The sequence below is a fragment of the Scyliorhinus torazame genome, chromosome 10 (genome assembly GCF_047496885.1).
Source record: "Scyliorhinus torazame isolate Kashiwa2021f chromosome 10, sScyTor2.1, whole genome shotgun sequence".
NCBI classification, from domain to species: domain Eukaryota; kingdom Metazoa; phylum Chordata; class Chondrichthyes; order Carcharhiniformes; family Scyliorhinidae; genus Scyliorhinus; species Scyliorhinus torazame.
This window is the reverse complement of record NC_092716.1, coordinates 115,484,103-115,509,846: the sequence shown is the minus strand read 5'-3', so window position 1 is coordinate 115,509,846 and position 25,744 is coordinate 115,484,103. Positions and strand designations below refer to the sequence as shown.

The 25,744-nt window shown below is 48.3% G+C and overlaps 1 protein-coding gene across 1 annotated transcript in view; it reads right to left on the bottom strand.

Annotated features, from left to right (window-relative positions):
- Positions 1-25,744, bottom strand: part of hydin (HYDIN axonemal central pair apparatus protein) — a 1,604,351-nt gene that overhangs the window by 626,167 nt on the left and 952,440 nt on the right. Inside the window, exons 41-42 of the mRNA XM_072518656.1 lie at positions 25,347-25,517; positions 23,171-23,379 (exon numbers count right to left, since the gene is read on the bottom strand). Of these exons, the coding sequence (XP_072374757.1) occupies positions 23,171-23,379; positions 25,347-25,517 (380 nt within the window). The remainder of the gene's footprint in view (positions 1-23,170; positions 23,380-25,346; positions 25,518-25,744) is intronic.

Sequence of the window (25,744 nt, the reverse complement as noted above, 5' to 3'; positions counted from 1 at the left end):
GGACAAACAAAACTAAGCCAGACTCCCCGGCGCCAGCAGGAGCCAACACAAAAGAGGTTAACAGACACCTCAAGACCGCCCATCGATCAGGGAACCGCTCCAGTATTGGAGAAATCGAACCAAGCGATTGGAACGAAGTCCAATTACCTAGAACCAGGTACAGGGTCCGCCCCGAAAGGCGGGAAGCCCCTGGGGACTATAAAGTTAAGCCCCCAAGTTCAAATCGGCCCCTCTTTTTCTTGACCGGGTCACCCAGCAACGCGAACCAACATTGACTGTGACCGGTCCAACGGCCGCCGAGAGATCGTAAGTCTTAAGTTAACGCTCGCTACGAGATAGGCGCTCCTAGCTATCAATCCATACCAACTTCGAATCCCGCAGACTCAGAACCTGAACAAAAGGCCATTTGTTCCCATGACCTGGTGGGCCAGTCTGAAGTTAAGTACAGGCCTGTTAGGCATAGAAGTAGCTTAGACGTAGAATTTGTGCATGAGTAGCGATTACTGTGTATAATAAATGTGCTTTGATTTAAATCTTACTAATCGGTGTATTGAGCTATTGGTCATTACTCGAACTTGAACCTCGTGGTGGTATAAAAATACCTGGCGACTCGAGAGCAAAGGTTATAACACAGAGCCAAGTGAACCAACCAAAAGTTAGCAACAATTGCAATGTGTTGTTTAGTTGTTCCTTGGTTTTACAGCCATACATTTGTGTACATTCTGTTGTTCTGTAGTTACTCTTTGTGTGCTCATGATCAGTTCCTTTTGGCTTATCTGATACATTTTCAATCTTTTTACTATCAGTGTCTTTGTATTATCTGATGTATCTTTGAGCTTTGTGATATCAGTCCCTTTTGGATGACTTGATATATCGTTGAGCTCTTGGTGCTTCTCATCTGGAGTCAACTTCTCCAAGATGTCACTTTCTTGTAGGATGTTCACAATTGATGTGCTCTCAATTGAGCTGATCACTGTTGCACTCTGATTGTCAGCCTTTCTACAATCCAGCCGAGATCTGTCAGTCTCGCCGTTGTCTGCACAGCCTGTATGCTACTCGTGATCACTTCGGCACTACTTGCAAATAAAGTGGATAGGCCATCGTAGTCTTCTTTTTGTTGCTCATCATCTGTTCCTTCACTGTTGTCATTACTGGCAAATACAGTGGATAGACCTTCATAGTCTTCTTCTTCTGGCTCAGCAAATAAACTAGAGAGACCTTCACAGTCTTTTTCTTCTGGCTCAGCAAATAAGCAAGATAGACCTTCATAGTCTTCTTCTTCTTGTCGCTCAATTGTCAGATTACTGCCATCAGATGTCGCAATGATCTGCCATTCCATCACTGTATTGGATTCATCTACCTTTAGAAGAGTGCTATTTAGCTTTTCAATCGTGTTACTAACGGAATGATCAGTTAAGCTGAATATTTCTGCCATATCTGAGTAATATTCTTCAATGTATGATTTACCTTCTGTATTCTCATATTGGTTGGAGTCATCTGCTTCTTTCACACTGTAAACTGCTAGGTCAATGGTGCTGCAAAAGTCTTCTTCAGCTGTTGGTTGAAATTCAATCAATGTTCTTCCGTGCGAGACAAAATGCTTCTGTTCGTGGCATTTTAAACTTGCGTTTCCGAATGCTGGGCATTTTTTCTTTAAGTGGGCGTGGCCACAACATCTACACGGCATCACATTCGTGACATCAAGCGCAAACTTCCATTGCACATGCGCAAATCGATCATCATCCAGAGTATGCTCTTTTTTCAAATGAGCACGCGCAACACTGTGCGTATGCACAGAACGGTCATCTTCTGGTTTGCGTCTTTTCTTCCTCTGTGCATGTGCAAACTGTCCGACTTCCCAAGCACGCTTTTTTTTCAAGTATGTTTGTGGGAACTGGCCAACTTTTTCAGCGTGCTGAATTTCTAGCTGCGCCACAGCTTCAAAGGAGTCAACAATTATCACGTTACTTTCCCGTTGCACCACATCGGAGTCAACAAATTTCACGTTACTTTCCCAATTCAACATTTCGGAACATCTATTTTTAGTTGCTTTACTCGCACGGGATATTTTAATAGAATCCTTCAGCATTATTTTTTGTTGCTTTTGCAGTCATTCACTCAGCTTTTAATTTCTTTTAAGCTTACATTAGCTGTCAAATCTTTCAATGACAACATCAAACTTATTTTTGCAACTTCATTCTCAAAGTGGAATGAGTTATACAATTCTATACCCTGCGGTCCAGCCAAATTGAGTCACTGCGCAATCTTTCGCTTCTCACTGACTGCTTGGAGTTCAAGGCTGAGAGGTACAGTTCAAACTCTTGTTTGAAAATTTTCCAGTTCACATATACATTACCCAATGTCCTAAATGACTTTAGAGTCTGCAGACCCTCCATGAAGTTTCGGTTGGGTATTTCTTTTTGTGATGTTACTGGTTGCTGTTGGAGTCCGATTGTTGCTACTGGAGTCTGGTTGAGATTTTGTTTCTGCAAGTTTTTTTTTTCTTTCTTCGAACAGAGATTCTTTCTTTCTCCCTAAACCTGATTATTCTACTCTGGGAACCAACTCTAGTACCATGTGGTGTTCTTTACTTTACTTTACCTGGATGGTTTGGCTGCGTAATGTTGAATGTAGAACACCAAGCTTTGTTAATGAACAAAACTATAAATTTATTAACACTACTAACTATGATTTGTTCACATTCCTAAAGTAGAAGGTTACTATATTAAACTATGCTATCTCTAACTACAGAACATTCAAGTACACAACTGTTCCTATGCCTCACCATCTTCTACTGCCTTCTAACTGCCATAATGCTTAGCAATACTGTCTTATATAGTTGTAAGCGTAGCTCCCTCGAGTGGCTACTCTCGACACTATATTAACCTCTGCGATGCTGATAGTTATGATAATACCACACATAGAATGAAAGCTTTAAATGATCACTCAGGCAAGAGATTACAACTTAAGTGACCATTGTGAAAAACGAAAAAAGGCAAATGTAAATTGTTGGGAATACGCCAATGTTCTCAGAGTATGAATCACATGACCAGCGGAAGAATTAAGCGGATGATGTGGATTTAGGTTACAGCCCCACCATAAGATGAAACAAAATATGTCCTTGATGTCGTCACTACCTACAATAAGTATTTTGTGAGTTAGATGCCCTTCAGTTGGACAATGATGAATGTTTGAATCTTCCATTAGTGTTCTAGTACAAAATTTACAAGGATGACGATCTGTTAAATGCCATGAAACATGATTAACGTAGAACATAGAACTGTACAGCACAGTACAGGACCTTCGGCCCACAATGACTGCGCTTTAACAGATTTTGGAAAATAGGTGGTAATCTCAAATAGGAATACATCAACGGCTTTCACAGATTGTATACAGATTGACAACATTCAAAGTGGGATCCTTCAATCAATACTAGAAATTTAAACTGCCAGAAAGTCTAAGAGATCTCGTGGATAGGCTTCTTGTGTTTGATTCTGGGAGACCCTGTTATATCAACTAGCTGCTGCCTTGAATAAATCTTGGGAAAACAGTAATTTTCTTCAGACTTCAGAGCCATAGAATTGTTACAGTGCAGAAGGAGGCCATTCAGCGCATCGAGTCTGCCCAATCTGCCCAAAGAACATAACCAGTTATTTTATATGATACTTCAGATGTTAATCTGCCTTAGAGATATTCTGGAAGAGTTGGTTTGATAAACTTTCTTATGCATGAAAATGTAAAATGTTGTCTGTTAGTTTTGGAAGCTGAGAAAACATAAAAGGGCTGTTCAAAGTACTTCAGCTGTGGAAACACAAGGTTTAATTTTACCAGCCCTTTGGAGATAAGGTGGTAAACAGGAAGGCTGACAAAATGGCGCAGGAAGGCCTTTTCATCACCATGCCATTTTGCTAGTGGGGGGAAAAGTGGCAGGTGGCCCACTGGCCTTGGAGCCCAAATAGGCCATTTAAGCCTCTGCTGGCATTTCATCAGTTTCTGGATGCCTCTGCCACTTGGAAAATTGCCAAGTAAACCTTGGGGGCTTCCTTTTGAGCTCCAGAGGAGCCGATCTTTTCAGGCACTCCTTGGTTTAGGCAAAACCACATATCACCATACCACCCCCCCAACCAATTTCCCTGAGGCCTAGCTGACTGTCCCTGGCACATACAGATCGCGCTTACCTGACTTTGAGGGAGCACAGTTATTGATGTGAGCTCTTCCTGCAGGTACAGTCCCAATAGTGGCCATTACTAGCAGTGGCACTGTTGAAGTTGCTTTGGTGGTGGCCAGCCCTCTGATTTATTTTGGGTGTAAGGGCAGGACCCCAGCTGAGTTAAAGTCCAGCTGACTGGCTCTTATGAAGATAGGGATATTGGGATTATACTCGCCAAATATTTTAGCTGAGATTCTGTAAAATGGTCATACTGAAAATAGTTATACCCACTGCATGTAATGTAGATAATTGTTCATTGTGGGATAATGAACACTCTGTGAGAAGTGTGAGTGAGATCCAATTCACCTCACTAGTTTGAAACAAAAGGTTGAAAAACATTGAAAACCCTAGAATTAAGTGGGGTATGCCAGACGTCAACTGTTGGGTTGTTTAACAAAAGGAAATGCATGTACAGGGTATACAGAAATTGTTAGTGGTCCTTGTCATGATATGCAGACATGCACATAATGAGATACAGACAGGCAGCTAATGAACACAGAGAACAGGACATAACCAATCAACAGGCAGAGCACTTGGGGGGGCGGGGGGGGGGGGGTCCCACTATAAAAGGCATGAGGCACTCACACACGCCTCTTTCCACTCGGGACATCTGCAGAGTGAGTCCGATGTATATATCACAACGCATACAGCATGTGGCTAATAGCTAGTCTGGTTCAGTCAGATAGAGAGATCACACTTAGGTTAGCAGAGAGTCGAACTCACAGAGAACTGTGCTAACTGTGTGACAGGTTCAATAAATCAAATTGAACTAACTTCAAGGTCTGGAGTCTATTTTAGTCATAGCTGCATCCAGTTGCAGCCCGTGTCATCTCAGTGTGCTTAACACGGCAGTCCTCAGCGTCAGCTCTGACTCTGACCCTGATTCTGACTACCTCCAATCTGACCAGTCTTAACCAATGCACTCGTCTCTGACCCAACCTGAACTTATCCATCACCTGAATTCCCCCACCCCGAACTGACATCCCCTCTCAACCAGACCTAACTACGTCCAATCCACCTATGCACTCAGCTGCCAGCCACTCTACCCACCCACCACCCCACCCACTGCTACCCTATTCATAAGCCATCCCACCCAGTTGGCACCCTACCCACCTCCACCCTATCCAGCTATGACCCTGCCAACCTACCCGCGTTACACGCTATCCACCTGCAACCCTAACTTCTTACTCACCTACCCTACCCACTTATCCACCCTACTCCTTGACACACATAATTTTTCTTAACAAAAAACGGTAAAACCTCTGGTGCCGTAAAAAGGGTTTTTCATGGTTTGTCTTCCCCTGCCACTCCAGTGGTACAATATAACTCTTTGAGGGACTGGAGAAGTCAGAAATGTAATCTCCAGACTGGCAGAGAAAAGTAGTAGTGTAATTGCAATCCGACAGAGACCAAAGAACAAAGAAAATTACAGCACAGGAACAGGACCTTCGGCCCTCCAAGCCTGTACTGACCATGCTGCCCTTCTGAACTAAAAACCCCTACCCTTCCGGGGACCATATCCCACTATTTCCATCCTGGTCATGTATTTGTCAAGACGCCCCTTAAAAGTCACTATTGTCCCTGCTTCCATTACCACCCCCCGCAGCGAGTTCCAGGCTCCCACCACCCTCTGTGTAAAAACTTGCCTCATACATCTCCCTTAAACTTACCCCTCACACCTTAAACCTATGCCCCCTCGTAATTGACTCTTCCACCCTTGGAAACAGCTTCTGACTAGCCACTTTGTCCTTGCCCCTCATAATCTTAAAGACTTCCATCAGGTCACCCCTCAACCTGCGTCGTTCCAGTGAGAAGAAACCAATTTTCTCCAACCTCGCCTCATAGCTAATGCCCTCCATACCAGGCAACATCCTGGTAAATCTTTTCTGTACCCTCTCCAAAGCCTCCAAATCCTTCTGGTAGTGTGGTGACCAGAATTGAACACTCTATTCCAAGTGCGGCCTAACTAAGGTTCTATAAAACTGCAACATGACTTGCCAATTTTTAAACTCAATGCCTTAGCCGATGAAGGCAAGCATGCCGTAGGCCTTCTTGACTACCTTCACCACTTGCGTTGCCACTTTCAGTGACCTGTGAACCTGTACACCCAGATCGCTCTGCCTATCAATACTCTGAAGGGTTCTGTCATTTACTGTATATTTCCCATCTGCATTAGACCTTTCAAAATGCATTACCTCAACATTTATCCGGATTAAACTCCATCTGCCTTTTTCTGACCAAGTCTACAACCAAACTATATCCTCCTGTATCCTAGGACGGTCCTCATCGATATCTGCATTTCCATCAACCTTTGTGTCGTCCGCAAACTTACTAATTAAACTAGTTCCATTTTCCTCCAAATCATTTATATATATTACAAATAGCAAAGGTCCCATTACTGATCCCTGAGGAATGCCACTCGTCACAGCCCTCCATTCAGATACGCACCCTTCCACTGCTACCTTCTGTCTTCTATGACCGAGTCAGATCTGTATTCATCTTGCCAGCTCACCTCTGACCTTGTGCGGCTTCACCTTCTGTACCAGTCTGCCATGAGGTACCTTGCCAAAGGCCTTACTAAAGTCCATGGCAGCACGGTAGCATGGTGGTTAGCACAATTGCTTCACAGCTCCAGGGTCCCAGGTTCGATTCCCGGCTTGGTTCACTGTCTGTGCGGAGTCTGCACGTTCTCCCCGTGTGTGCGTGGGTTTCCTCCGGGTGCTCCTTTCCTCCCACAATCCAAAGATGTGCAGGTTAGGTGGATTGGTCATGCTAAAATTGCCCTTTGTGTCCAAAATTGCCCTAGTGTTGGGTCGGGTTACTGGGTTATGGGGATAGGGTGGAGGTGTGAGATCGGGAAGGGTGCTCTTTCAAAAGAGCCGGTGCAGACTCGATGGGCCGAATGGCCTCCTTCTGCACTGTAAATTATATGATATGAATTATATATGTAGACAAAATCCATTGCCCTACCCTCATCAATCATCTTCGTCACTTCCTCAAAAAACGTAATCACGTTAGTGAGACACGACCTCCCCTTCCCAAAACCATGTTGCCTATCGTTAATACAGCCACTTGGTTCCAAGTGGGTGCAAATCCTGTCTCAAAGAATCCTCTCAACTGACATAAGGCTCACCAGCTTGTAATTACCTGGATTATCCTTGCTACCCTTCTTAAACAAAATAACAACATTGGCTATTCTTCAATCTTCTGGGACCTCCTCTGTAGCCAGTGAGGATACAAAGATTTCTCTCAAGGCCCCAGAAATTACCTGTCCTGTCTCTCTCAATATTCTGGGGTAAATCCCATCAGGCCTTGGGACTTGTCTACCTTAATGTTTTTCAAGACCCCCAATACCTCCTCCTTTTTGATCTCAACATGGCCCAAACTAGCTACACAACTTTCTACAGACTCATCATCCACCAAGTCGTTCTCTTTGGTGAATACTGACGCAAACTACTCATTTAATACCTCGGCCATTTCCTCGGCTCCACGCATAGATTCCCTCTCCTGTTCTGGAGTGGGCCAACCCTCTCCATGGCTACCCTCTTGCTCTTTATATATGTATAAAAAGCCTTGGGATTTTCCTTAATCCTGTTGGCCAATGACTTTTCGTGACCCTTTTTAGCCCTCCTGACTCCTTGCTTAAGTCTCTTTCTACTTTCCTTGTATTCCACACTTGCTTTGTATGTTCCCAGCATTCTAGCCTTGACAATTACTTTCTTTTTCTTTTTGGCTGGGCTCACAATATCTCTCATTATCCAAGGATTCCAAAATTTGCCATATATATCCTTCATCCTTTCAGGAACATGTCGGTCCTGAATTCTTATCAACTTACACTTGAAAGCATCCCACAAGCCAGATGTTAATTTGTCCTCAAACATCTGCCTCCAATCTATATTCTTCAGTTCTTGCCTAATATTGTTGTAATTAGCCTTCCCCCAATTTAGCACCTTCACCTGAGCACTACACTTATCTTTATCGATCAGTGCCTTAAAGCTTACTGAATTGTGGTCACTGTCCCTGAACTGCTCCCCTATTGAAACATCGACCATCTGGCCGAGCTCATTTCCCAAAACCAGGTCCAGTATGGCTCCTTCCCTAATTGGACTATCAACACACTGTTTCAAGAAGCCCTCCTGGATGCTCCTTACAAACTCTGCCCTATCCACGTCCCTAGCATTAAGTGAGTCCCAGTCAATATAGGGGAAGTTAAAACCACCACAACTCTGTTACTTTTACACCTTGCAAAAGTCTGCCTACATATCTGTTCCTCTATCTCCCACTAGCTTTTGGGAGGCCTATAGTAAACCCCCAACATTGTGACTACATCCTTCCTATTCCTGAGCTCTACCCATATTGCCTCGCTGTGATAGCCCTCCGAGGTGTTCTCCTGCAGTATAGCTGTGATACTCTCCTTAACCAGTAGTGCAACTCTCCCACCCCTTTTACATGCCCCTCTATCCCGCCTGAAATATCTGTAACCTGGAATGTAAAGCCAACAATCCTGACCTTCCCTTAGCCAAGTGTCTGTAATGGCAACAACATCATAGTTCCAAGTACTAATCCAAGCTCTAAGTCCATCTGCCTTACCTGTTACACTTCTCGCATTGAAACAAATGCACTTCAGTCCATTTGATCAGCTACCACACCCTGCCTGCACTTCCTCTGAGTCTTACTGGCTCTACTCTCTAGTTGTCCTTCAGTTAATTCATCTTTGCTTTGGTTGTCACCCCCCTGCCAAACTAGTTTAAATCCACCTGTATGACACTAGCAAACCTTCTGGTCAGAATATTTATGCCTCCAATTTAGATGCAACCTGTCCTTCTTGTACAGGTCCCACCTGCCCCGGAAAAGATCCCAATGGTCCAGATACCTGAAACCCTCCCTCCTACACCAGCTGTTTAGCTACGTGTTGAGCTGACTATCTTCCTATTTCTAGCCTCACTGGCACGTGGCACAGGGAGTAATCCTCAGATTACAACCCTAGAGGTCCTGCTTTTCGACTTTCTACTTAACTCCCTAAACTGTTGCTGCAGGACCTCGTCACTCTTCCTGCCTATGTCGTTAGTGCCAATATGTATCATGACCTCTGGCTGATCACCCTCTCCCTTCAGAATGCTTTCTGCCCGTTCAGATACATCCTGGACCCTGGCATCAGGGAGGCAACCTACCATCCCGGAGTCTCTTTCATGTCCACAGAAGCGCTTATCTGTACCCCTAACTGTCCCCAATAAATATCGCTCTTGTGCTCTTTGTCCCTACCTGCTTAACAACAGAGCCAGCTGTGGTGCCACTGCTCTGGCTGTCGTTGCTGTTTGTTGCCACTTCGTGCAAGATTTAGGCAGTTGTATTTGAAAGGGAAAAACATGAAACAGCTGCTAAAATCTAAGAATTAGGTGAAGCTGACTTCAATGCAATGGGACCGAGACTGTTCTCAATAAACCATGCAAATCTCTTAATGGCAAAACAACAGATCAGTGGGAGGGAAAATCAAAAGACTGAGGGTGCTGGAAATCTGAAATAAAATCATAAAATTGCTAGAAAGATAGCATCTGTAGAGAGAGAGAATTAGATTGATGTGTTCAAAGCAGATTTACTGTCAAACAAAACCAATTTACACCTCAAAGGGCAAGAGCTCTATTTGCTAAAACAAAAGACAGCCGTTGATCAACTAAAGTGGTAAGAGAAACCATTAAATTAGAAGAAAAACATCTATAAATTAGCAACAAATAGCACAGATTGAGGTGAATGGGGAAAGAGCAGCAAAAGGTGACACAGCAGACAGCAAGAGCTACAAAAAGCGGGGGTGAAAATAAATTTTCAAACATATCAAAATAAGCCCAAAAATCTATTACAAATACTTTTGGGAAAAGTGTTTGGCCAGAAGCAATATAGACTGTATGAAAGCAGATAAACAATGATGACAATAAAAATGAGAAAATGGCAATTCTGCTGAATAATTACTTTGGGTAAGTGAGGAAAGCAATCTGACATGCCAAGGAAACTATTACTGGCTCAAGGCCAGGAATCACAAACAAGATAACAAGAAGAAATTTCTTAGCACAAAAAATGAAAAGTCCCCAAGTCCCAGGTTGCTTCCATCCTGGGGTTTAAAAGAAGTAGGTGAGAATATTGTAAATACTCTAACAACAATCCTAAAAAGTTCACTTGATTCGGGAAGTGTCCCATTGGAAAATTGATCACGAGAGAGGGAGACCATGGAATTATAAGCCAGTTAGCCGAACATCTGGGGCGAGATTCTCCGACCCCCTGTCGGGTCGGACAATCGCCGGGGGCTGGCGTGAATCCCGCCCCCGCCGGTTGCCGAATTCTCCACCACCGGATATTCGGCGGGGGTGGGAATTGCGCCGCGCCGGTTGGCGCCCCCCCCCCCCCACCCGCGATTCTCCGGCCCGAATGGGCCGAAGTCCCGCCGCTGAAATTTCTGTCCCGCCAGCGTAGATTAAACCACCTACCTTACCGGCGGGACAAGGCGGCGCGGGCGGGCTCCGGGATCCTGGGGGGGGGGGGGCGTGGGGTGATCTGGCCCCGGGGGGTGCCCCCACTGTGGCCTGGCCCACGATCGGGGCCCACCGATCCGCGGGCGGGCCTGTGCCGTGGGGGCACTCTTTCCCTTCCACCTTCGCCACGGTCTCCACCATGGCGGAAGCGGAAGAGACGCCCTCCACTGCGCATGTGCGGTAATGCCGTCAGCGGCCGCTGACGCTCCCGCGCATGCGCCGCCCGGAGATGTCATTCCAGAACTTGCCGCATCCCTAGCCAAGCGGCACGGTGGCATAGTGGTTGGCACTGCTGCCTCACAGCTCCAGGGACCCGGGTTCAATTCCCGCCTCCGGTGACTGTGCATAGTTTGCACTTTCTCCCCGTGTTTGCGTGGGATTCCAAGGCCAGCACATCCTTCCTGAATTACAGGGCCTAAAGCTGCTCACAATACTCCAAATGGCAACTGACCAGAGCCTTATACAGCCTCAGAACTACATCCCTCTCGACATGAATGCTAATATTGCATTTGCCTTCCTAACTGCCAACTGAACCTGCATGTTAACGTTAAGAGAATCTTGAACTAGGACTCCTAAGTCCCTTGCTGTTTCTGATTCCCTCAGCCATTTCCCATTTAGAAAATAGACTATGCCTTCATTCTTCCTACCAAAGTGCATAACCTCACACTTTTCCATATTGTATTCCATCTGCCACTTCTTTGCCCACTCTCCACACATGTTCAAGTCCTTCTGCAGCCCCCCTGCTCCTAAGTACTACCTGTTCTTCTGCATATCTTTGTATCATCTGCAAACCTAGCAACAGTGCGCTCAGTTCCTCCTTTCAGATCGTTAATGCATATTATGAAAGGTTGTGCTTCCAACACCGATCCCTGAAGCGCACCAGTAGTCACCGGCTGCCATCCTGAAAAAGACCCCTTTTATCCCCACTCTCTGCCCTCTGCGAGTTAGCTAATACTCTATCCATGCCAGGATCTTACCCTTAACACCATTGGCTCTTAACTTATTTAAAAGCCTCCTATATGTCACCTTCTGGAAATCTAAATAGATCAAATCCACTGGTTCTGCTTTGTCTAATGTCCTTGTTACCTACTCAAAGTAAAGACAATGATGGGATTGAAGACTGATGAATCCGTGGGCCTGATAATCTACATCCCAGTGTTTGTTTGTTTGTTTGTTTGGATGGATGGATGGACAGACGGATGTATGTATGGATGGATGGAATAAATAGTGGATGCATTGGTGGTCATCTTCCAGATTCAAAAGACTCTGGAAAAATTCCTGCAGATTGGAGGGTAACTAATGTAACTCCACTACCTAAAAAGTGAGGTAAAAAGAAAATAGGGAATTATAGACCAGTAAGCCTGACGTCAGTAGTGGGGAAAAGTCTTGAATCTATTATTACAGTCTTTATAGCAGAGCACTTAGAAAACAGTGGCAGGATTGGACAGAGTCAATATGGATTTATAAAGAGGAAATCATGCTTGACGAAACTACTGGAATTCTTCGAGGACATAACGAGTAGAATTGATGAGGGGGAGCCAGTTGATGAAGTATATATTTGGACTTTCAGAAGGCTTTTGACAAACTCTCGCAAGAGAAATTAGCGTGTAAAAGTCAAGCGCATGGAATTAGGGGTATGTATTGATGGAAAACTGGTTGGCAGACAGGAACAAAGAGTAGGAATTGATGGGTCTTTTGATTGTAGTGATGGGAAACTGTTAGCAGTCAAGAAACAAAGAGTAGGAATTAATGGGTCTTTTTCAAATTGGCAGTGACTCGTGGGGTACTTCGGGGTTCGGTGCTAAGACCTCAGCTATTCCCAATATATATTCATGATTTAGATGAGGAAACAACATGTAGTATCTCCAAATTTGCAGAGGACACCAAGTTTGGTGGGAGGGTGAGTTGTGATGAGGATGCAGAGATCCTTCCTTGGACAAGTTGAGTGAGTGGGCAAATGAATGGCAGATATAGTACAATTTGGATAAATGCGAGGTTATCCACTTGGGTAGCAACAATGAGAAGACAAACTATTATCTGAATGGCCATAAATTAGGAAAGGGGAATGAGCAATAAGACCTGAGTTTCCTCATAAGCACGCAGGTACAGCAGGCAGTAAAGAAGGCATGGCGAGAGAATTTGAGTACAGGAGCAGGTATGTCATACTGCAATTATACAGGGCCTTGTTGAGACCATGCCTGGAATATTGTGTGCAGTTTTGCTTTTCTTATCGGAGGAAGGATGTTCTTGCAGCGATGGTTTACCAGGCTGATCCTGGGATAGCATGACTGAAATATGAGGAGAGATTGAATCAATTAAGATTTTGTTCGCCAGAGTTCAGAAGAATCATAGAATTTGAATCATAGAAGTTACAGTGCAGAAGGAGGCCATTCGGCCCATCAAGTCTGCACCGGCTCTTTGAAAGAGCACCTTACCCAAGCCCACACCCTATCCCCATAACCCAGTAACCCCACCCAACACTAAGGGCAATTTTGGACACTAAGGGCAATTTAGCATGGCCAACCGACCTAACCTGCACATCTTTGGACTGTGGGAGGAAACCGGAGCACCCGGAGGAAACCCACGCATACACGGGGAGAACGTGCAGACTCCGCACAGACAGTGACCCAAGCCGGGAATCGAACCTGGGACCTTGGAGCTGTGAAGCAATTGTGCCAATCACCATGCTACCGTGCTGCCCTTGAATGAGGGGAGATCTCATAGAAACCTAAAAAATTCTAACAGGATTGGACAGGGTAGGTGCAGGAAGGATGTTCCCCATGGTAGATTTGTCCAGAGCCAGGGGTCACAGTCTCAGGATACACCATTTAGGACAGAAATGACGAGAAAATCCTTCATCCAGAGAGCGGTCAGCCTATGGAATGCGTTACCAATGAGAAGTAGTTGAGGCCAAAGCAGTCAAGAAGCAGTTAGACATAGTACTTGGGGTGAAGAGGATCAAAAGATATGGGGGGAAAGCAGGATTAGGCTATTGAGTTGGATGATCGGCCATGACCATAATAAATGGGGAAGTAGGCTCAAAGGGCCTCCTCCTGCTCCTATTTTTTATGTGTCTATGTTTCTGAGACCCTGAAAGCAAGCTGGAGCCCTCCAGGTCTCAGCCCTCCAATACCTGCCAAGATCATCAAAGACAGCAAAACATGGCAGAGAGCAGGCTGCTCCACCTCTACTGTGGATGATGGGGATGCACCAAGACGTAGTGGCAGAGTCAGAAAGGTTAAGAAGATGTGTTGCACAGTGTGAGGAAGGGTGTTAATTACTTATATATAATGTTCACCTCTGGAAATAAACTCACACTAATTGCAGCCTTTCTATGGCTCCTTGATCAGATGAGCTGTGTTGCTGTAATTTTGAAGTGAAAACGTGATCCCTAAACAAGATAATGGCAGGGTGCTCAGTCCAGGGCTTCCTCCCTGTACTTTGTGAAAACCTCCGAGAACATTGCTGGCGTAATTTCGCAGTGACTGAACACATCAGTCATGCCTCTTTCTGGAAGGGAATGAAAATGTCTGTTCCAATCTACAGAGATAGCATTACACAGTCCAGTCATTGTCCATGTGTACTCTATGCACCGCTGAGGTGTGGCTGGCCCCCCTCCGCTATCCCATCTGCTTCCACCTCCGGTGACACTCTACCTCAAGGATTCAGTTCATGAAGGTTGCCGTAGAATCAGGAGAGGTAACACTTTCCTCACTGCATCACCATGATATGACCCTGGCCATTGTGAGCAAGCGAGCTGCCATCGGACAGACATTCCCAGAAGTCTGTGAAGATCTGTGGACTGTCTCCATTGCAAGCAGTCATCATCCTCCTGGAATTTAGGGATTATAGGCATCTGCTGTGTCCCCATAACAGGAGCCTTAATCACAGACAGTTTGCTGCCATGAGGCACACTTGAGTGTAATGCCCACAGAAGCCCTATGAAGATAATGGGCTGTCGTCATTGACCTCATCACCCTCCATGTATCTAACAGAAATAAGCGCATCCCGAGCTTGTCTGCCTGATCTGGACATTGCCATTGCATCATGGCTGCAATCCTCTCCCTGGAGGATCTCCGTGGCCTCATCCCCTCTCCATCTCCTCCTCAGGCAGTCCCTCCCCCGTTGCAGCACCAGGTTGTGAAGGGCACAGCAAGTGATGACTTTGTGTGACATCCTCTGCACATTGTATTGTAGAGCTCCACCAGGCTGGTCCAGGCACTGGAACCTATTCTTCAGCATCCCTATGATCTGCTCCACCAAAGTGCAAGTTGCAGTATGAGCCTCATTGTACCTGGTCTCAGCTGTACTCTGTATCGGCACCATCAGCCACCTCCTCAGTGGGTAGTCCTTGTTGCTGAGGAACCAACCCTGTAGCCTCGATGGACCCTGAAACATGTCAAGGATCTGTGTGTGGCTGAAAATGTAGGAAATCGAGCACACATCTAAGGATGCATTTGGTGTGCTCGCAGATGAACATTCAGTGAGTGCTCACAATTCAAAACTTGATGCCATGGAGCTCCAAGTGCCACATGAATGCAGTCGATGGCATCCTGCACCTGTGGAAAACCTAAGATCTGAACAAATCCCATTGCTCTTGTCCTGGCTTGCTTCATCCTGCTCGAAATGGACAAAGGTCTGCGCCTTCGTAAAGGTTATATCCATGATCCCTTGGATGTACGTGTGTTCAGAAGATTGCCAATCCCATAATGGTCATCTGTGGAGCCCTGGAAGGAGCCACTGGCATAAAAATTGAGTGCTGCTGTAACTTTCAGCCACACTGGAAATGGATGCCCTCCAAGCTGCTGTGGCAACAAATCTTCCAGCAGGTGGCAGATGTGACCTAACAGTTGCCTGGAGATGCATAGTCTTCAGCGACACTGATTCTTGGGCATCTAAATGTACGTTAGGCGGCATCTATAGATGCTGGGTCTAATAAGGTGCCTCCGAGCGACAGCTAAGCTCCTGCCTTTGGTGAGTCAGGTGCCATAGTTGACATCTTCCTCTTCGGTCCTGCCTATAAGCAACAGAAATGGCAGCAAAATCACCACGTTCCATTTTCCTGATGGCCTCGCCACTATAGTACCAAAGAGAGAGACTTGATGGTGAGCATTTTTCATAAGGACCACTTTTAGTCCATGCATTGTTTGAAGATGCCTCTCAAAGCCCATTGACTCATGTCCTAGCCACAACATTGATGCAGTCCTTACTTTGCATGCTGTTTTGGCAACACTCCACACTATCCTTAACCCACACCACATAACCGAGTGGCAACCGTTTGGCCACTACTGCATCCTGAGCTCTCATGTCAGGCACAGGAATTTCCCAAAGCTGCACTCCAAGGCCTTGCACCCAACCTGGTCTCTCAATGCACATCTCAGCACACAGACAAGGATTAGGAGTGGTACCCCTTGCAGTTCGTGAAGTGCACCCCCTCATGAGGCAGTGAACGTAGGGGAACATGCGTCCCATCAATCACCCCCTGGACCTGGGGCATGCCGACAATGGCAGCAAACCCCATTGCTTGGGCAATCTGGTGGGTTCAGTCCATATTCAGGTTGATGTATTGCGCTGCCCAGGCACCCATTACAGATGCACCTGTGGACAGAGGTCTGTGATATCCCCGACAGTTCTCACTCGGCGCCTGGAAAGATATCGTGGCGTAAAGGATCAGGCGACCATAACCTTGACAGTCACCGAGAGCGGGTGTCCTTCCCCATACCCCACGGCTCCAGTGCAGCGGCATGCGGAAGATATGCCATATGGTCTCCCTGGACAACCGGAGTCTTCGACGACACGCTCGGTCTGGCAGGTCGTCAAATGGCAGGCGCTGCCGGTACACACGAGGTCTGATGCAACGCTTCCGTCCCACCTCCTGCTCTACTTGTTGGGCAGCAGGCTCTCCATCCTTACCAGCTGGACCCTGTTCCTGTGGGGCAGGCTCTGCTGCTGCAGGGCCCTCTCCAAGCAGCTCCTGCTCGTACAACCACTTTACATCCACGATGGCTTCAGCGGCTAGGCAGATGCCAACCACTCCTGGTTGGATACCGAAATCCATTGTCTGCAGGGGGTGAAAGCCGACATGCTAGCATGGCGGTTATCCTGTGGCCAACAAGGTCCTGTGGGCTAAACGGTGACGCTGGCCTGCATTGCAGCCCCAAATGTACCCCCCACCCACTTTCCCACATCCACCTCCAGCTGTTCCCCGTGACGCTTTTCCTCTGCACTGCAACCCTGGCAGCAAGGGGCCTCTGACCCCGGCACCTGTCCCTGCTGGCAGGAGTACCAGTGGCTGGCACAACCTATGCGAGCGATACGCTGTGCGGTCCATGTCCTGCGCCCTCCTCTGGGGGCTACGGTGCCGCGTGACGCCCCATCAGCAGGGTGGCACTCGGCTGTGGTGGTTGGGAGGGGGGTGGAGGGGGTGTGTGGGGGGGAGGAGAAGAGTGGGGGGGGCTGGAGTGGGGGGGAACGGCCGGTAATCATTGAATCATAGAATTTACAGTGCAGAAGGAGGCCATTCGGCCCATCAAGTCTGCACAGGCCCTTGGAAAGAGCACCCTACTTAAGCCCACGCCTCCACTACTCCCCGTAACCCAGTAACCCCACTTAACGTTTGGACGCTAAGGGGCAATTTAGTGTGGCCACTCCACCTAACCTCCACATCTTTGGACTGTGGGAGGAAACCCATGCAGACACCGGGAGAAAGTGCAAAACTCCACACAGAGAGTCACCTGAGACCAGAATGACCTGGGACCCTGGAGCTGCAAGGCAGCAGTGCTGACCACCGTGCAGTCCTAATGCTCCTTGTAACCACGGGCCACGTGGACAGTGGGATGCGCTGCCAGATGGCTGCCTTATTGGCCGCAACAATGGCGGCCCGTGCCCGGAATCCATGGTCCCGCAGGGACACTCCAACCACACAGCCCATCCCCAGGTCACCCCCCGGTTACTATCCCAAGCCCTGGCAGGACTGCGCATTTGGACCATGTCTTAGCTCCTCTCTCTCCATCAGCAGTCACGATTTAAAATACCACAAGTGAACCTTGCCATCAGGGCATCTGCCTGGCAGAGGAGTAACGTCATAGGATGCCCAGAGAATGCCAGGTAGGGCCCATTAATGATATGCCACCATTTTTACTGTACAATTTGCATGCCCTTGCTGGAGTGCAGCGTATACTGCATTCACGCTGCTGCCGAGGCACCGAAGAATAGCATCCCGTTGGATGCCCGGCGCCGGCTTTGATTTTCGGCTCACACGCGATTCACAGCTCAATCGTGTTTTGCGTCGCTGGATGGCGAGTCCCGCCCAAGATATCTCAAAATTAAGATCGCGATGAGGAGAATATTTTCTCTCTTAGAGGGTTATGGAATTCTCTCCCTTAGACAGCAGTGGAGGCTGGTTCATTGAATATTTTTCAGGCTGATTTGGATAAATTCTTGATTGACAAGGGAGCAAAAGGTATTGGGGTTAGATGGGAACGTCGAGTGGAGGCCACAATCAGATCAGCCACGATCTTATCAAATGGACAAGCAGGCAAGGTGGCCATTGGCCTATACTTGTTCCCAATCAGATGTTTTTATGCTGTTCCAGCTATCTCGATTCCCAACACCTGGTGATTCCGACCTCCATGAGTTAGAAATAGAAATCCTGCTAAAATAAGAGCACATAGGCTGCATATAAGCTGTTATCTGAACCTGGTGCATGGAAGTGAACTGGTTTTAACACATCTATGACAACTTGCGAATGGGTTGGCGGAGAGTTTGAGATTTTTAAAATGTTTCTCCCTGCCCTGAACCTACATGTTCTGAGAAATTAAAAATCCTCTCAATATCTTCAAAAGCAGACGTATTATCATGTTAACACATCAATTAATTGGTAAAGTTGGTCTCACCTATTATTGTGCGAAAGAAGTGATATGCCTTCAATAAGCACACGACAAGTCGTGAATGTAACTGAGGCTTTAATACACGAAACAGCAGGCCTCCTGGCCTCTGATCCGAACTGGGTCGGAGGCGGAGACTTGCCACCATTATACATGAGCCGAGGGGAGGAGCCACAGGCAGAGCCAGCCTGGACAAGCCAAGGCATGTACAACACAACACAATGCAATACAATGCAATACCGTGGTTTACCGCATTCACCCCCTGTTTAAAAAAAGAGTCCGGCGGGGGTGAAGTGGTCTTAAAGGTCAAATCTGTCAGGGGCCTTGACCTTCCGCCGTGATCGCCTCAGTCCCGGCTGTGGTGTGGGCACCGGTGTCGAGACCTGCGCGTCCGGGAGCGTGTTGTCTTCTTCTTCACCCAGATGTTGAGTCGGTGAAGGGGGAGGGCGTGGTGTATGGGCGGAGGTGGTGGTGATTGTCGCCAGTTGGCCTGCGGGTGCTAGTTCATGAGGTAGGTGGGCAGGGGCGGAGGAAGATGGTGTAGGGTCGGGGGTGGTGTTGGTGGTTGCTAGGGAGCCGGCAGGTGCCAAATCCCGAAGGGAGACTGTGTCCTGTCGCCTGTCCTGGTGTGCCACGTAAGCATATTGTGGATTTGCATGGAGGAGCAGGACCTTCTCGACAATGGGGTCGGTTGTATGGCTCCTTGCATGCTTCCAGAGAAGGACGGGCCCTGGGACTGCCAGACAGGACGGGAGCGAGACCCCGGAGGTGGATTTCCTGGGGAAAGCAAACATACGCTCGTGAGGAGTCTCATTGGTGGCTGTACACAGGAGCGACCAGATGGAGTGGAGCGCGTCGGAGAGGACCTCCTGCCAACGGGAGACTTCTAGAGCGTAGGGCCAGGAGGACGGCCTTCCAGACCATCGCGTTCTCCCTCTCCACCATTCCGTTTCCCGGGGGGAAGTAGCTGGTTGTTCTGCTGGAGGCGATGCCCTTGCTGAGCAGGAACTGACGCAACTCGTCGCTCATGAAGGAGGATCCCCGATCACTGTGGATGTAGGCGGGGAAACCGAACAGGATGAAAAGGCCGTGCAGGGTCTTGATGACAAGTCAGAGGTCATGTCAGGGCCCGGGATGGCAAAAGGGAATCTTGAGTACTCGTCAACGATGTTGAGGAAATACACGTTACGGTCAGTGGAGGGGAGGGGCCCTTTGAAATCGATGCTGAAGCGCTCAAAGGGACGAGAGGCCTTTACCAGGTGTGCTCTGTCTGGCTGATAGAAGTGCGGTTTGCACTCCGCGCAGACCTGGCAGTCCTTGGTCACGGTCCTGACCTCCTCGATGGAGTAATGGCAGGTTGCGAGCCTTGATGAAATGAAACAAACGAGTGACCCCCGGATGACAGAGGCCATTGTGGAGGGCCTGGAGTACATGCGCTGGCACATGTACCGCAGGATAGGGCATCTGGGGGCTCATTGAGCTTCCCGGGTCGATACAAGATATCATAGCTGAAGGTGGAGAGCTCGATCCTCCACCTCAGAATCTTGTCATTCTTGATCTTGCCCCGCTGTGTGTTAATGAACATGAAGGCAAACGACCGTTGGTCAGTGAGGCAAGGTAATGCCTCCAATGTGGCACAGCTTCTACGATGGCTTGGGCTTCCTTTTTGACGGAGGAGTGTCGAATTTCGGAGGCATGGAGGGTACGGGAGAAGAAAGCCACAGGCCTGCCCGCCTGGTTGAGTGTAGCGGCCAGAGCAAAGTCAAACGCATCGCTCTCCACCTGGAATGGGATGGACTTGTCCACAGCGTGCATCGCGGCTTTGGCAATATCTGCCTTGATATGGTTGAAGGCCAGTCGGGCCTCAGCCGTCAGGGGAAAATCGGTGGATTTGATCAGTGGACGGGCCTTGTCCGCATAATTGGGGACCCACTGGGCATAGTACGAGAAGAACCCCAGGCATTTCTTCAGGGCTTTGGGGCAGTGGGGGAGGGGGGATTCCAGGAGGGGGCGCATGCTGTCGGGGTTGGGCCCTCGCACTCCGTGTTTCACGACTTAGCCGAGGATGGCTAGGCGGGTTGTGCGGAAGACACATTTTTCTCTATTATAGGTTGAGGTTCAGGAGTTTAACGGTGTGGAGGAAGTGCCGGAGGTTTGCGTCATGGTCCTGCTGGTCATGGCCGCAGATGGTGACATTGTCTAAGTACGGGAACGTGGCCCGCAGCCACGTGGTCAACCATTCGGTCCATTTCTCTTTGGAAGACCGAGACCCCATTGGTGATGCCGAAGAGGACCTGAGGAAGTGGTAGAGACGGCCATCTACCTCGAAGGCAGTGTATTGATGGTCCTCCCAGCGGATAGGGAGCTGGTGATACGCGGACTTCAAGTCAACCGTGGAGAAGACTCGATACTGCGCAATCTGATTGACCATGTCAGATATGCGGAGGAGGGAGTATTCATCGAGCTGCGTGTACTGGTTGATGGTCTGGCTGTAATCGATGACTATCCAGTGCTTCTCCCAGTCTTGACGACCAGAGCTCTCCAGGGGCTGTTACTAGCCTCAATGATCCCCTCTCGCAGGAGTCGCTGGACCTCTGACCTGATAAAGGCCCTGACCCGGGCACTGTATCGTCTGCTCCTGGTAGCGACGGACTTACAGTCCGGGGTGAGATTTGCGAAGAGCGAGGGTGGGGCGACATTAAGGGTCGCGAGGCTACAGACGGTGAGTGGGGACAGGGGTCCGCTGAACTTCAAAGTAAGGCTCTGGAGGTGGCACTGGCAGTCGAGCCCCAGTAATAGGGCTGCGCAGAGTTGGGGGAAGGACGTAGAGTTTGAAGTTAGCGTACTCTACGCGTTTTACCACAAGGGTGGCGACACAGTACCCCCGGATTTCAACTGCGTGGGATCCGGAAGTCAGATAGATTGTCTGGGTCGCGGGTAGGATTGGGAGGGCCTTACCGTATCTGGGTGTATGAAGCTGTCTGTGCTCCCGGAGTCGAGAAGGCAGGCCGTCTCATGCCCGTTGATCCGGACGGTCATTGTAGACTTCGCGAGGTGGTGCGGCCGGGAATGATCGAGCGTGATGGAGGCGAGCTTCGGAAGGCGGTTGGTAGGCCGGTCGGAGGTAGCGGTGGCCAGCGTATGGTCGGGTGAGCTAGGCTTCTGGGAGGTTGCGGGGTGGTCCCAAGATGGCAGCCCCCATGAGTTGCGCGTGGCGGGTGGCAGCGGCGATGGCGTCCAAGATGGCGGCCCCCATGGGTCACGCGTGGCGGGTGGCAGCAGCGATGGTGTCCAGGATGGCGGCCCCTGTGGGTCACACGTGGCAGTTGGAGGATGCGTTAAAGATGGCGGCCCCCATGTGTCGCACGTGGTGGCCAAAATTGAAGATGGCGGCGTAGATGGCGGCACCCACGAGTCGCACATGGCGGGTGGCTCGGCAGCTGGGGTCGGCCCCGACAGGCAGCAGGCAGCGCTGCTGGGCCTAGAGGTTTGAGGGGGAGATCGGGCCTGGCAGGCTTTTGCAAAGTGGCCCTTCTTCCCACAGCAGTTGCAAGTTGCGTTCCATGCCGGGCAGCGTTGTCTGGGGTGCAAAAGTAGCACCTCGGGCCTCCGGCATTGGCGGGCCGCTGCGCGGCACAGACTTGCGTCGCACCTGGGTCGGTTGATGGCTTTGCCCACGAGGCCCACGAGAGTGCCGCGCGGTCGGAGGTGTAGGCCTCCATGTTATGGGAGGCCACCGCCAGCGAATTGGAGAGTTGCAGTGTCTCTGGGAGGCCAAGTGTCCCCCCTTCTAGTAATTGCTGGAGGATATAGTTTGATTTCATGCCTGCGACATAAGCGTCCCTGATCAGCAGCTCCGCGTGCCGGGTAGCCGATATCGCCCGGCAGTCACAGTTCCGGCAGAGTATACGCAAGGCACGCAGGAATTCTACAAGGGATTCCCCAGGGCGTTGCCGTCTCATGGCGAGGCGGTGCCTAGCATACACCTCGTTAACGTATTTCACGTATTGTCCCTTCAGTAACATTACTGCGTCCGCATACGAGGGTGCGTCCCTGATGAGAAGAAAGACTCTTGGGCTCACCCGTGCTTGGAGGATCTGCTTCTTCTGGAGGTCTGTGAAGTCTTTGGTGAAGGATGCGAGGTACGCTTCAAGCAGCTTAGCCAGTGCTCAAAAGTTTCTGCGGCGTCGGTTACCTGTGGGTCGAGCTCCAGGCGATCAGTCTTCAGTGGTGAGTTCATCTTAAAGTTTAGTGTATTAAATTGATAAGCCTTCAATAAGCACACGACGAGTGGTGAATGTAACTGAGGCTTTAATGCACTAAACAGCAAGCCTCCTGGTCTCTGACCCGAAATGGGTCAGAGGCGGAGACTTGCCACCTTTATCCATGAGCCCGAGGGGAGGAACCACAGGCGGAGCCAGCCTAGACAAGCCCAGGCATGTACAACACAACACAATGCAATACAATGCAATACCGTGGTTTACCACAAGAAGTAAGAATATGAAAACAAATACCTTATTGCAACTTCCTTTATTTTAATGCCAGTACCATACCTGTGAAGTTACTATTTCATTTGTTTGCTTTTGATTCATGTGAGTTGACTTGACACCTATGTTCATGCTGCTTTTCCGGTACATGCTGGTTGCAGTATGTGTAGGTTTGTTCTCAGAAGTAGGGCTGCCCTCAGGTGTTGCCCTGCTAATTCCATCAAAAGCTGCACCAATTGCAACAGATGAATGTCGCGTGAGCGCACTTTGTGACACTGAAATAATAAACAATCACGTTTGAAAGCAGAGAACTAGCTCATAAACTGCATGTTTGCAAATACTCAGCTAATGTTTCCTCCTGGTCTTCCATAAAAAGTATAGTCGTTATCATACTTCTGTGGTAGGTTAACTACATTCCACCATTTAAGATGCAGATTTAGTCCTTCAATATTTAATTTTAACTCAGACAAGAGTATACTCACTTCACTTCATTTGTGACATAAGCCTTATATAATTTATTAGTTATGTGACCAATCCTCTGTAACTGCGGATGTATTTTTAAAAACATTTTGAATACCCAATTCTTTTTTTTCAATTAAGGGGCAATTTCGCATGGCCAATCCACCTACCCTGCACATCTTTGCAACGTGGGGGTGAGACCCACGCAGGGGAGAATGTGCAAACTCCACACGGACGGTTACCCGGTGCTGCGATCGAACCCGGTCCTCTGCGCCATGAGGCAGCAGTGCTAACCACTGCACCACCATGCCGCCCTACTGTAGACATATTATCCAAGACATAAACAACCAAATACTGAGATGAATTTATTGAAACATGACTTAAAAATGCCTTCCTTTGCAGCCTAAACTGATTCAGTTTGAAAGTCTCCGATGTGTACTGGCTGGAAGGGTCATTAGCACTGCAGTCTCAAAGCGCCAGAGACCATAGAACCACAGAATTCCTACAGTGCAGAAGGAGGCCATTCAACCCATCGAGTCTACACTGACCTTCTGAAAGACCTTCTGAATCGAGCCCACTCCCTTACCCTATCGCTGTGACCCCACCTAACCTGCACTTCTTTGGACACTAAGGTGCAATTCAGCATGGCCAATCTACCTAACCTGCACATCTTTGCAATGTGGAAGGAAACCGGAGCACTAGGAGGAAACCCACGCAGACATGGGGAACACGTGCAAACTCTACACAGACGGTTGCCCAAGGTTGGAATTGAACCTGGGACCCCGGCGCTGTGAGGCAGCAGTAACAACTTCTGTGCCACCATGTCTCCCACCAAGACCCGGGTTCAATTCCAGCCTTAGGTGACTGTCTGTGTGGATCTTGCACTGTCACCCCATGTCTTCGTGCATTTCCTCTGGATGCTCCAGTTTCCTCCCACAGTCCAAAGATGTGCCGGTTAGTTGGATTGGCTATGCTCAAATTGCCTCTTGGTGTCCAAAGATGTGCAGGTTAGGTGGAGTTATGAGGCTAGGGTAGGGGAGTGGGCCAAGGTAGGATGTTCTTTCAGAGGGTTGTTGCAGACTTGATGGGCTGAATGGCCTCCTTCTGCACTGTAGCATTTCAAAGAATTCTTTGGATATGGATTATATGGGATTCAGTTGAGTAGTCTCAGCCCAAAACCTGGTGAGGCATGGTGCAACTGAGCATTGCTACTGAGAAAGACATGATGATGTTTAACACAGGAGTTGGTAAAATATCGCACTTAAACAGGAGAGATCCCAATTGGGCTGAAAACATCGTTCTGGGATGGAGGAGACTTCACTCTTAATCATACTTGCTGGATCTCACCTTAATGTTAATGTTAATGTTTGCAAATTCTCCAGGCTTGACCTGGGGTCAACGGGAGTTAAATATTAAACTCCAGTATCCTGCTGCAAGCAACCTTGTAGAAAAATGACAGCGCGTTAAAAAAAATTGTGTGTAGTCTCAGATTTCTTTAATCACTTTTGTGATTCATTGCAAAATTATCTGAGATGAGGGAAAAAGCTGTATTGACTAACAGTGAAAAATTCAACTAAATAAAGATCCAATTGACTTTCCAATGAGTGCTGGGTGACAGGCTCTGCAGGGATAGGCCTGTTGGATGACCAATGACCGATGGAAGCATACGAGACGGTAGATCTCGCAATGAAACCTCCAGGATCAGAACCATAATCACAACCCTAGACCTGAGAGTACTGGATATTGCCCACGATGATATTGTCAAAACAGTGTTATTTATTACCTTCTTCAGAATCCTTTAGCATCTGCTCCAGAGCAGCCTTTGTACACACTTCCCGAGCACGCGTCGCGGCATTTGTATTACCACTTGAAACTGCTTCCCGTATAATAGTATCAAAGATCAAATAGGATGCTTGATAATACTTTGCGAGGAAGATCGCAGCATTTGTTTTTCCTGCAACAAAACAGAAGAAAGCATATTACGTTGTCAGAAGCTGCCAAAACAATGAGACATAGGAGTCTCTATCAAATCAATCCCTTCAAACTATCCATATCTAATTCCTCAACGTTTCCAGGGGTAAGTGCACCGCCCCAAATGGGTGAGTAAGTGCCCAACTTCATTTTTCCACCAATACTTAGTCAGCTGGAGCAATCACAATTGGTCTCAGCACCTCCAAGGTA